The 13,147-nt window shown below is 39.5% G+C and overlaps 1 protein-coding gene across 1 annotated transcript in view; it reads left to right on the forward strand.

The window, feature by feature from the left end:
- ITGA9 (integrin subunit alpha 9) overlaps positions 1-13,147 on the forward strand; it is a 305,446-nt gene that overhangs the window by 261,832 nt on the left and 30,467 nt on the right. Inside the window, exons 23-25 of the mRNA XM_034759490.1 lie at positions 3,901-4,026; positions 4,912-5,031; positions 8,856-8,957. Coding sequence (XP_034615381.1) covers positions 3,901-4,026; positions 4,912-5,031; positions 8,856-8,957 — 348 coding nt within the window. The remainder of the gene's footprint in view (positions 1-3,900; positions 4,027-4,911; positions 5,032-8,855; positions 8,958-13,147) is intronic.

The following is a 13,147-nucleotide window of genomic DNA, read 5'->3' on the forward strand; positions in this document are numbered from 1 at the left end:
TGTATGCCATTTATAAATGGAAGTGCTGGAATAAGGGACGGTTGGCTTTTCTAGCTGCTTATTCATTATTAGTAGTAATAGAACTATTGTGGCAGTGTCTTGAGGCTCCAATCGATGACCAGAATAATGCTTGGCACTATTTAAAGTCTGATAGAGTTCTTGTCATGTTCACACCTGTATACATATTCATATATATGAGTATGTCCATGTATATAGTAATATATGTACAAAAAATAAATATGTGGAAATATACCTATCTCATAGAATTGGAAGGTCATCAAGTCCAGCCCCCTGCCTTCACTAGCAGGACCAAGTACTGATTTTGCCCCAGATCCCTAAGTGTCCCCCTCAAGGACTGAACTCACAACCCTGGGTTCAGCAGGCCAATGCTCAAACCACTGAGCTATCCCTCCCGCAATGTATACACACATACCCCCTAGTGATTTTGGACGTTTCCGTTTGTGGGTGCCCAAGTTGAGAAGCTGAGATCCTTTAGAGGGGATGATTTTCAGAAAGTGTTGAGTGCCCACTCTTTGAAAATCAGGCCTTGCTAATGTGTATTAAGTTGCGCACTACTCACTCTTGAAAATCTTGGAGAGGCATGCATGCGCATTGAAGAATGCCAGTGAGAGATGAACAAAATTTGTAATAGTTTTCATCACTCTGGTGCATTCACCCTTCACCTTATAGCTGAGTAAACTTAAAAGTCCATTTGCAAATAAAATTGGGAAAGAATAAAAGACACATTGCATTAGTCATGGTTCAAGTTTGCAGTTCAGGAAAATGTTTTTCTAATGGTTAGGTATCACTCTTCTGTCAGAATAGTCCAGCAATAAACCTCAAAGATTTTGGATCTTGTTGGAGAAAATGTTGCTTTGTTCTTGGTGTCTGTTTCATTTTGAAAGAAATGTCCATTGTGGTAAATCAGCTAAGTAGAGCTGGTTGGACAATCATTTCTTTTTCCCTTAAAATTTTTTGATGCAAATAAGTTTTAGCTGTTGAAAATTTTCTTCATTTTTTTTCAGGTTTTAATTAGAAAAACAACACCCCTCCCCCCACAAAAAAATTCAGTTTAAAACTGAAAACCCAGAGCTGGAAATTTTGTGAAAATTTCCATTTCACAAAAAAAAAAAAAAAAGACAATTTTTTTTTCCAACCGCACCTAATACTGCTGGGTAGCAGGAATGTGTGCAGTTCTAAATTGAAGGTTTCATAATTCTTCCATTTGTTTGTCACTGTAGACTATCACATATAGCTGCTGAAATAAAAAATAGAGAGAACATGCATCACTATCCCTTTAAAATTTTCATCTTGTAGAAAATTTTACAGGAACACGGTGTTATGCCATGCAATTCACCTTGTAGGGTAAGAAACCCTGGGCAAGAAACCGTGTCTAGCCATGAAGGAATTTGAAATGGCCAGGATTGTTTTGTAGTCAAGAACAACTTGTCTCTGTAGAAATAAGACCATTCTATGAATTTATGATTATAATAATTCACTTAGAATAAAATGTTCAAAGAGCCCTTTGATAGTGTGCATGGGATATGTCAGCTTGTGCTTTTTCTCTGTCTTCAGAATGATGCCTATTTTTCAAAGATCTTTGAGTTGAAAATTAAACTTGTCCAAAGTGCACGTAAGGTCTGTGCAGATACAAATTTTAGATGTGTTTTTTGGCACAGGGGCCTTAATAATGATTTTGAATGTGGCAAGGCTCTGGCAGTCAGGAGAGCAGCCAGGGTATCGCTTGACTGTTCTTGGACTCAACCAGCAGTTACCTGTTCCCTGCAGCCCCTTTCTCATTACAAAACAGTCCCTGTATTCTAGAGAGAAACAGAAGAAAGATGATAAACCCATTAGTTCACTTTATAAAATTGGTCCCCAATGTCCAGCCTCTTCATACCTCCCCTTCCCAACAAGTACTGCAGACTCTGGCTCATGGAAACTATGAAAAACATCAATACATATCCTATAAGTAGGGCCCTACCAAATTCACGGCCATAAAAACTGCATCATGGACCATGAAATCTGGTCTCTCCCCCCCACTCCCTCCGCATGAAATCTAGTCTTTTATGTGCTTTTACCCTATACTATATAGATTTAATGGGGGAGACCAGCGTTTCTCAAATTGGGGGCCCTGGCCCAAAAGGAAGTTGCAGGGGGGTCGCAAAGTTATTTTAGGGGGGCTCATGGTATTGCCACCCATACTTCTGTGCTGCATTCAGAGCTGGGCATCCGGAGAGTGGTGGCAATTTGCCAGGCACCCAGCTCTGAAGGCAGCGCCCCACCAACAGCAGCACAAAAGTAAAGGTGGCAATACCATATCATGCCACCCTTATTTCTGCGCTGCTGCCTTCAGAGCTGGGTGTCCAGAGAGTGGCAGCTGCTGACTGAGGGCCCATCTTTGCACGCAGCAGCGTAGAAGTAAGGGTGGCAATACCATACCGTGCCATCCTTACTTCTGCGCTACTGCTGACAGTGGCTCTACCTTCAGAGCTGGGCTCCTGGCCAGCAGCCACAGCTTTCCAGCTGCCCAGCTCTGAAGGCAGAGTCACCACCAGCAGCAGTGCAGAAGTAAGGCTAGCAGTACCGCAACCCCCTCCCCCCCAATAACCTTGTGACCCCTCCACAATTCCTCTTTGGGTCAGGACCCCTACAATTACAACACCATGACATTTAAGATTTAAATGGCTGAAATCATGAAATTTACAATTTTTAAAATCCTGTGACTGTGAAATTGACCAAAATGGGCTGTGAATTTGGTAGGGCCCTACCTATAAGTTACAGTGCTTGCCTTTCTCAGCACTGCCACCCAAATGTATTGAAGGTCATTATGATTTACAGTGGTCCTCCAGACCCTTTAGGGAGGATGGGGGGAAGCGGGAGTTAGGGAACAGAGGGAGAAGCTCCCCTGTGTTGTATGGCATTGTATGAGGGCATAGAGTGGTTTGCAGGACTCGTGCCAAACTGCAATCAGGACAGAGCAATCACTGGAAGAAACCATTTGGAGTAGCTTAGTATAAGGTACTTGTTGGCAGGTTTTTGCTACTGGTTCTGTGGCTGTGCACAACCTCGTGATAAACCAGTTCTCAAAAACATGCTACTCAGCCTGCACTGCCACACCCCCTCCCAGCTGCAAGTAACACACGCTAAAGAATGAATATGATTGACTACATGGCAATTGCTGTGCACTCCAGTGCTCGCAAAGTATGCCAGACAAATGTATCGCACAATTAGGAAAAGGATGGTGATTTTACACCTTATTATGAAGCATCTAGTATTGGCCTCTGTCTGATACAGGCTTTCAAATGAGAGGATCCATTGGCCTGTTCCAGTATAGCAATTTCTGGGTTTAAAGTAGACACCCACTTTTCCTGATATTTTAGAGAAGGAAGGATTGGACTTTTATGTTGCTTTGGATATCAAACCATGTCAAGTTACATTGGTATGTGACTTGTATGTGCAAACACTTGATCATACTTTATAAGATATAAATGAATGTGTACTTCGTACCCCTGTTATCTCTGGGCACAATCAAGCCCCAATCATGCCAGATCTTTCCTTTTTCTCTTTTTGATTACTTCTCCTCTGGCAGATTTTCCCAAGTGCACACTATGTTTTATCTGTGTGAAATTTAAAAAGCGGAGATAGAACAAGCAGGATGGGATCACTGGCTTTCATTTGATACTGTACAAGACACTATTTATGGATAAGAACCCTGAAAGTGGTGTGTTAGGTGTGGTGAGTTTGTCAGGCCTGATAGGAATTGCTGCTATAGAACAGTGAACCCTGTGCAAGTTGGTTCTTGAAGTGTTCTAAGATTCACAGACACATATTACGCAATGTTGTAAGTGCTGTAAATTGACTCTTCACATGTCTTGATGATCTTCATTGCACTTTCAGGTTGCTCAGGAGAAAGGAAACTGCTCTTTTCAGAAAAACCCTAACCCATGTGTCATCCCTCAAGAAAATGACAATATTTTTCATACGATCTTTGCTTTTTTTACCAAGACTGGCAGAAAAGTACTGGTAAGAAATGAAATTTAAAAGGGTCACATATTATAAATGTGTTTTAAGACGAATGTGAAGAAGTCAACTAATTTTTTCTTTTCAGAGTAACTTTCATGTAATCTAAAATAAGAATTATATTTTATTTGTGTTGCGGTAGTCCTCAGAAATCTCACTCCCTCACTGAAAGCTTTGATTCTACCAAAGTACAGATAATAAAAAATAACACAAGTATTAAAAGTTGCATAATATCTCCTGATACTAAAAGAAAAAATACTGATACAGTTCGAAGAAATGCAGTGGGTGAAAAATTATATAAAATCAACGTAACCAGCTAATGAGCTGATGCAAAGCCCGTTGATGTCATTGGGAGTCTTTCCATTGTTTTCTTTGCACTTTGCATCAGTGCTAAGTGTAGAACTTCAAAGCGTATTTGCAGCTAGACTTGGAGCAATGTAATGTATATACAATAGAAATACATAGATTCTTGTTGAAAATGTTTTTCTGCAATACATTTTTCTCTAATCCTTTTATCTCAGTGGAGGTATTCTGACCAGGAGTAATAGATAGCAGGGTTTACTTGCCATGGCTGAAATTTATCCCTGTGTAGAGAGGCCCAGTACAATGCATATTCTGTGTTCAATTTCAGCTTAAGTGCACTGACCTCAGTTCAGGGATGAATTTCCTGTGACACGTTTTTATGAAGTTCTGGAATGATTATGATTCTGCAGATTCTGAAAACAGACACTGTTTTGTATAAGGGACGTATACAATCAGTTTTATTGATTCATCAAATGACTGTTTTCATTCAATCAGTAGGAATGTTTAGTATTGCTAGTTAGTTTTAAAATGAATGATTTCCTCCCTTCCTAATACATCTTACAGCCTTTTATTTATTTCCCTTAGGACTGTGAAAGACCAGGCAGATCCTGCTTAATTGTACGCTGTAACTTAAGCTCACTAGCAAAAGCAGAATCCCGCAATATAGATGTTTACATGCTGCTTAATACAGAGATATTAAAGAAGGTAAGTGCTTCTGCCTCTTTCTAGCTCATATGCTAAATCTAATTTAAATATACGTATATTTTGAAATACATGAATACATGAAGCATTGAATATTGCCTCCATCTATGTCTAGTACAACTAGTTTAAATTTTTTCACTGAAAAGTTTTAAGTTTATCAATAAAAATTTCCATTTGAAATTTTCATTGTGGTCAAAATTTTCTAATTGTTTTTGTTGAAACCATAAATTGAACATTATTTGTGTTTAAAAATTTCAGATTTTGGTAAAAATGTTCAGTTTTTGGTTTTTCAAAAACCAATACTTTTTACTGAAGCCCACAATTATTTACTGAAGTGAGTTTTGAAAACTTAAATTGTTTCAGGTTTTGGTTTTTCATTGAAAAAATAAATAAAAATGGCAAGAATTTTAGAAAAAAGTCGTTTTTTTTCTAAATATCCTATGAAAAACAGCTGGCACTTTTCAACCACTCTAATTGCTGTATATCTCACTATAAGATGGCTTTACTGGACACGTCATCCTGTACTGTGAATGAATAAGAATTTCATAGAGAAGCATATGAGAAGCCTTTTAGTCTGAGCTGGGATTCAAATGACAGTGGAGAAGTTTTTATACTTGAAAAAGCTCTTTCCCTCATTTCAGAAGAATGGGGTCTGTGTATGTGTGTGCATATGCGCAGGTGGAGTCAAGGGGGAATGCGCAGGATTCATGGATAGTTCCTGGAAACTCTTATTTAAGGCCTTTATATATTTTTTTTTAATCTGGATCACTGTAAATTGTCAATTATTATTGCCAAAATGCTGATATTTAGAAATTAACTTATTTTGGGAACTCTGGCACACTTGGAAACACATTACTTTATGTAAAAGTTCAGCTGCAATGGCAGTGGCTGGAAAGTTCCAGAAGAAGGTAACTGAAAGATGTCAATCCTGGAGGGTGCTCTGAGGCCTCAACTCTCTCTAAATTCAATGGGAGCTGAGGATGCTCACCCCTTCATGGGAAGTGCTCATCATATTGCAGGATCTGACCTTAAATCAAATCACCTGTGTGTTATAAACAATTATAAAGTAAGACTTTAAGCTTTGTGAACAGTAGATCTGGAGGTGTAATCCTAGATTTTGCTGGCTTTTCTGAAGTACATTAAAAAAAGAAAAAGAAATAATTACATTTAGAAATTAATACATTTAGAAATAAAATCAAACAAAAACAGCCATATGTGCAGTGTTAAAAGTTATGAGGTTTTTAAAACATTCAGATAATGAGCAGAGTAAGTGTGCATAAACTGTGATCCGTGTATTTATCGTTATCTGTTTGTAATTGAGATACAAGGGTAGAAGCCTGATAATTTTTTTTAATCTGTTACTTCAAATATTTGTTATACAAAGAGAAAACATCCTAACCATCATAAGAAGGCTCAAGATAAGAATAAACATGACATTCATGGTGAGAAACATGATAGCAGGCTAAGCAATGTTCTGTTGTGTCAATGAATTAAATAACAGGATTTGTAAACTTTAAGAAGATTTACTGCGTTTCCACTTATTTTGTAGATGAGCTTTTTTTTTTGGATATTCTTTTAGCTTACAATTTAGGTACAGCAAGGTTTGTCAGATCATGTATTGTAAGATAATCAGAGTAGGAGGATAATAAAATAAATCTGTTAGATAAATCTGTTGGTGACAGCTATTAGATTAAAAACAAAAATGGAGAGGTCTTTTCCTAAAGATTAGGTAGACACCAGTTGATGTCTTCATGGTCTTTCCAGCTGAAATCACCTTGCATGCTGCTGCTTGTCCATGTTTGAAGAAAGAGCACATAGATGGAGCCAAATGTTTAAGTTGTGCTCACATACAATACACCCACATGTGCAAGCAGGTAACTGAGTACACTAAACATGCATTTGTGTACACTGTCAAATTCAGCTCTGTTCAGAAGGTCTGCACCAGGCCCACGGGATGTCCGGTCCAGATCCTCTGCACACGTATCTGTCACAGTTCAGGGCAACTGCACTTGTATTTCCTCCTCTAATCCCCAAGTGCACCCATTCTCAGACATCCAACTCCCCAGCTGTCACCTCTCTTGAATGGAGACATGGGTCTCCCTTCTGATAGGGTTTTTTTTCCCCATTCTGGATAGTTCCCTGCCTGTACTGTGAATTCCCCCAGAATGCAGACTGTCTCAGCAGGCTGCTTTGCCTTTCTTCTTTAGAGGCTATAGAGAGCCTGATTGCCACAGTTAAGTTACCACACAGCTAAGCACATTTATTCTTAAGGTAAAAACATTACAGAGAAAAAATATTAAAAACAATAAAAAAATCTACATGCATACTAATAAGCTTACCTAAGATCACCCCAACAAAGGCTGCCAGGTGACCAGTCCTTCAGACCCACTGAAGGTTTTTTCCCTGTGATCACAAGTTCATAATAGCTATGGCTGAGAACAAGCACACCGATGAATCTGTGAGTAACTGTTTTATCTAGTTTGGGTCTGTGCTTTTGCAGAGACCATGAACAGGTAATCAGTCAGACAACTGGTTTCTCCTTAAAGCCTAGTTTCTAAAGGATAGGTCTGGAGCTGGGTAATTTTCATTGCCCTCCTCCCCGCTATTTTCTAGGAAACCCGTTTTAAATTTGTTTGTCCCAAAAATTTATTCTTGACTGGTCTGTTGTTCAGTATAATCTGTTAGAGTAGTTACATACAATCCGACAATAACACATACACATTAATTCAAGAAAAATTGCCGAAGAAAGTGCAGGAAATTGTCATATCTGTCATGGTGTCACCCACATAGAATAGTGAACTTTGCATTTAAATGGATACTCATGCCCCCAACCACCAGTTTATTCTTGCAGTGTTGATGCTAGTGTGGTAAAGAGTTCATTAAACTCATTTGAGCTGTAATTATGAGAATACACCACTCTATTTATTCACTAAGGGCCAGATTTTTCCCTTACCTTATGTGGATGCAAACTGAGAAGGGAGGGAGTTAAGAGTAGCCCTTCACACTTGGACAGCCCTGATGCTTGGGAGGAGGGCAGAGGCTACATCCTAAGTGCTTCCCCTTGGGATCAACTTGCCAGAAAGGGGGCGGGGTTTAGGTGGAGCAGTGGTTTCCTCACCCCCCAGCAGAGAGGGTGCCTATATTGGCGGTGGGTGCCTGATGCCCCTCAGTTTTCCACGTGGGCAAGATGGCTGTGCATTATCCTCAGAACACGGTAATGCCGCAATCTAGTCCTAAATCAAAAGCAACCTTACATAAACATCTACTGTATAAGAGTAAACAATGTGTTTAAAAAGGCAGCTGGTTGGAAAATTTGTGTTTAAATGTTCTGTATAAAATACAAGGCAAAGTCACTGTTACTAATGGAAATATAAATCAAATACTTAAGCTTTATGCAGTGTGCTGTGTCTGGAATTATTTTAAATAATTAAACAGTTTTATCATATACCATATATAAGTCTATCCCAGCTTCCAAATATCTGTTTCTAACTACTTGGGAACCATTGTGGTTAAGATTTAGCTTGTCTATGTTGATTGGCAATGTGCTGTGTCTTTCTGTTGTGAGGTTGGGGTAGCCTTAAAAACAGCCCTAATCCAAATTAAAAAAAGAAAAGTCCAAAGTTTTGTGGGATGGGTTTAATTTCAGTCTGAGATAATGCACTGTACTTTGTCCATCCATGTCCCCAGCTCAAGGTGCCTGTGATTTCAAGCAATATTAATCAGTGTAGCACTCAATTGCCAATCTAGCTGCCCTGGAGCATAAGAATAGAATATAATGTTATTAAATTGAAAAAGGTTGTTTAACTACTTCTGTTTTTAATTCTCAGGACAGTTCATCGGTTATCCAGTTTGTGACAAGGGCGAAGGTGAGGGTGGACACAACACTCAGGATTGTGGAAATGTCTAATGGGTATCCTGAAGATGCAAAAGTAAGTGACTGAGTCTGAAAAGAAAGGTCCCCATGTCCCATTAGTATGGAATCCATTAGGGGAGTTAGGCAACTGGAATTTGTGGGTTTGGCCAACAGAAATGAGCGAGTCTGACTTCCTTTGAATTCACTAGCAGCAGTACTTCATAGTGTTTCTGTGGTTTGACTTGCTGTGATACCTTCGCCAGCATTAAGTTAGGCTTCTCACTGTGAGGTTGATGTCAGCTTTAAGCTGATTCAGATTTTCCTTGAAACTCCAATGGGGTTTTTCCTCAGCAAAATCTCATCAGATATGACATTTTGAAATATGTCAATGTTTTAATAATAATTTGGGGTCAAAGACAATAACCAAAAGGGTATAAAATTAATAGACAAGACCACCACCTTTTCTTTATCTCCATCTTTTATGTCTAGCTATTTCAGTGTGCATATGATACAAGGACTGTAAATTCACTCATTTTATATCAGCCCTTGATAGTGAGAGAGGACTATTGCTCCCTTTTTGTTTAGCCCCAGCAACCTGAAAGTTTGCATCTTCAGAGAAGCCCTCCTTAACAGGAAGAAATTTTAATTGTACAGTATTTGAAAATAGATGGTAGCATTTTCAAAGTACTTAAGTGAGGTAGGAGCATACTTTCAATTGAAAGTTGCAGGCACTTGTGTTCCTAAAACACTTACGTGCTTTTGAAAATCCCATCCAGAGTATTTAATTATCACTGATGCTACTGAGCCTAATTCTAATGGTTCCATCTTGCTTAAAAACTATCCATGTTCATGATACAAGCAGTCTGGGAGCCCTGTGTTTAAAGATTGTTTATAGCTTTTTCTAATTTGCTTAATATTGGGTTAATGACCATAAAAAAGCCTTTAGGCTGAGATTTTCAAATCCTCCTAGTGGATTTAGACACTTAATTCCCATTATTTTTAATGGGAGTTGTGCATCTAAGTCCCCAAAGGCAGCTTTGTAAACCTCAGCCTTAATGTTTAATATACCATGTACATAAAGTAGCTAGACTCAAATGTATAGCCAGGCTTCAGACCAGGTTTTTGCAGGTGCATACCTATTATGCAGAATATGCTAATACTGTTCTGATTAAGCAGCAGTTGTTCTTCATTATCATTAGGCTAAATCAGTCTCCAGGGCATCCTCCTATATAGCAGTCATCCTAATTCAATATGTCCCAATTAGAAAGAGTAATATTATTTTTACATTTATATAACACCTTTCATCTGCAATCCCCTTACCAATTATATACATAATATATACTGAGCGTGGTGGAGGGCTGTAATATGGTCATTAGCAGAAAGATGTGGATTTAATGCTGTACAACAGTTATTCTTTTAGACCTGGATTCAAGAAGGCAAGTAGTCCCATTGACATATTCAGGCCTTATAGACCAGGATTTTGGACATTTCATTGCACCTGAATTCTTCTAAAACAAAATTCCACTCATCATGCAGAATCTGACCTATTGCAAGCATGTATCTTACACATACCATGTATTTTTCTTACATCTATACCAGTCAGCATGAAAGTGATTTATTTTGTCCTTGAAACATTATTGGGTTTTCTGAAAATTGTACACAATTATTATTTATTATTACTTGTATTGGTGTTGCACCAAGGAACCCAGTTGTGGACCCTGCCCCCACTGTGCTAGGTGCTGTACAAACACAGAAGAAGACCGTTCCTGCCCCCAAATGAACTAAACTTAGGAAGTATTTCAGAGAACAGAAATAGACTTTTGGTTAGAAATGGGAAAGAAAAGGAAATATTCTGTTACTGTAGAGTATCTCAGTACTTATTGCATGGGTTAAATTACTCAGTTTTTACCTATCAGTCCTTATCCAAACAAAACTCTTTGTGGCTCAATGGGAATTTTGTCTGAATAAGGACTTCAAGATTTAGCTGTATAAAAATAGGGCTCATACCGTTGGTTAGTCAGTCACATTTCTTCACATTCTCTTTGCCAATGCACCCCCATAACTGGCCTGCAGCACTGCCTATTGGCCTACCTCTAGGTCTCTCTTTAATTCAGTTGGGTGGCACTGAGTGATTCTTGCACTTCTGCATTTAATTGATTAGTGGTGCTGTACTTGAGATGAAATCCTAGCCCCATTGAAACGTACGGGACCAGGATTTCACCCCTATATGTTACAATCTGTAAAGGTTTTGGGGATCCTTCCCAATGACTAGCACTTTGTGAACTGTAGGGGTTGTTTTTATTTAGTGCTCAAAATTTAGACATGATTTAATCACAATGTGAGGTCTGCTGTATTTCATTCTTATCAAATGCTTGGAAAAAATACTGTCCTTTTCCTGTCCCTGGAAGGCCTTGGGTTGCAGTGATTATAGAGTTCATCGTACATGCTCTGAAAAGACGTGAATCTTTAAACAAAAGCTTGCTGCTGGTTTCTGAGAAGATGAAACGGAAGGGGAGCATGCTTGGCATATTTTAGTAGTGTAAATCAATTTGTGATTTCAGTCTTTTCTAATGTGAATGCTATTTTCTGGCTCCCTTATGCTATTTCCATACGTTTGCTGGTTTCTCCACTGTAGTATGTTTTGGATAGGGTCGTGTTGAGAGAAAAATTTAAGACGTGGTTTGGCTCAAGGTAGTCATATTTTTTCTTCCCTTCTCCTCCTTCTGGTGGAATGCAGCTGAGAACAATACTTGTTGCAAACCACAGTTATTTAGTTGTAACCAGAAACAGGGTGGAGGGGGATATAATTTCTTTGTCCATTCCTCTCACTCCCTTCTTTTAAAAAATCCCTTTCTCTCTCTCTTTTTGTTGTTGTTGTTGACCACTGAATGCTATACCATATCCATTTGGCCACTGGCTCCATCTGAGCTGCTGTTCATTGACATGCTTTGGCCACATGCTTTGGGTAGTCTACACTACCCGCCGGATCGGCCGGTAGTAATCGATCTATCGGGAATCGATTTATCGCATCTCGACTAGACACAATAAATCGATCCCCAAATCGACGCCCATACTCCACGTCGGCAGGAGGAGTAAGTGGAGTCGATGGGGGAACCGCGGTGGTCGATTTGCCGCCGTGAGGACTAAGATACTTTGACTTCAGCTACGTGAATAGCATAGCTGAAGTTGCATATCTTAGATCGATCCCCCCCTAGTGTAGACCAGCCCTTTAGATACGTCTATACTTACCTCCGGGTTCAGCGGTAAGCAATCGATCTTCTGGGATCGATTTATCGCGTCTTGTCTAGACACGATAAATCGATCCTGGAAGTGCTTGCCGTCGATGCCAGTACTCTTGCTCTGCGAGAGGAGTAAGCGGAGTCAACGGGGGAGCCTGCCTGCCGTGTGTGGACCCGCGGTAAGTACCTTGTAGTTCGAACTAAGGTACTTCGACTTCAGCTACATTATTCACGTAGCTGAAGTTGCGTATCTTAGTTCGAACTGGGGGGTTAGTGTGGACCAGCCCTTTGAGTCAGCTGACAGAGTTGGTATCTAGCAATGAAAGCAGAATTTCCTCAGACATACTATCACACTAATTTCCGTAAAGCCAATAAGACTTGTTAGCTAAGACTGATTTAGACAGTCCTGCTGACTTGCTGTCCTGATTTCATTGGTTTATTTTTTTTGCAGTTTAGCACACAGTTTCACAGCTCAAACAATTTTAAACAGGAACACTATGAAACAGGAAGTGAGAGGGTTCCAAATTAGTGTACTAAATACTTATGATAACAAGTCCATTAATGTGGTTTCATTCGTTTCCCAAACTCTCATAGATTCTCTGCAAGAGACGTGCAAAACCCTAAATAAAGGCCAATTAGATGGCAAGAGGATCCTCTTTGGAAAATATTACTGAATGGATGGGCTATCCCTTTTTTTAGAACAGTTGCATTAATCAGTAGATATCAATTTTAAAGGCTGTATCAGGAGTTTTTCTGAGTTTTGTTGGCAGGGCTTTGGAGCGGAGCTCGGAGCTGGAGCGCGGAGCGGCTCTGGAGCAGTGGAGCTGCAGGTTTTTGCCTGGAGCTGGAGCGGAGGCGGAGCACAGCTCCAAAGTCCCGTTTGTTGGCTTCCTCCAATGTGTTCTCACTCCGATGTCAATGGGTCAAATCCTGCTCACTTTGTTCACGCAAGTAGCCCCGTCCAATCATGTGAATAAGGTGATCAGGATTTGGATTTGGCTTAGTGCCTGCAATGATAAGACTCACA

The sequence above is a fragment of the Trachemys scripta genome, chromosome 2, assembly GCF_013100865.1.
Source record: "Trachemys scripta elegans isolate TJP31775 chromosome 2, CAS_Tse_1.0, whole genome shotgun sequence".
NCBI classification, from domain to species: Eukaryota; Metazoa; Chordata; order Testudines; family Emydidae; genus Trachemys; species Trachemys scripta.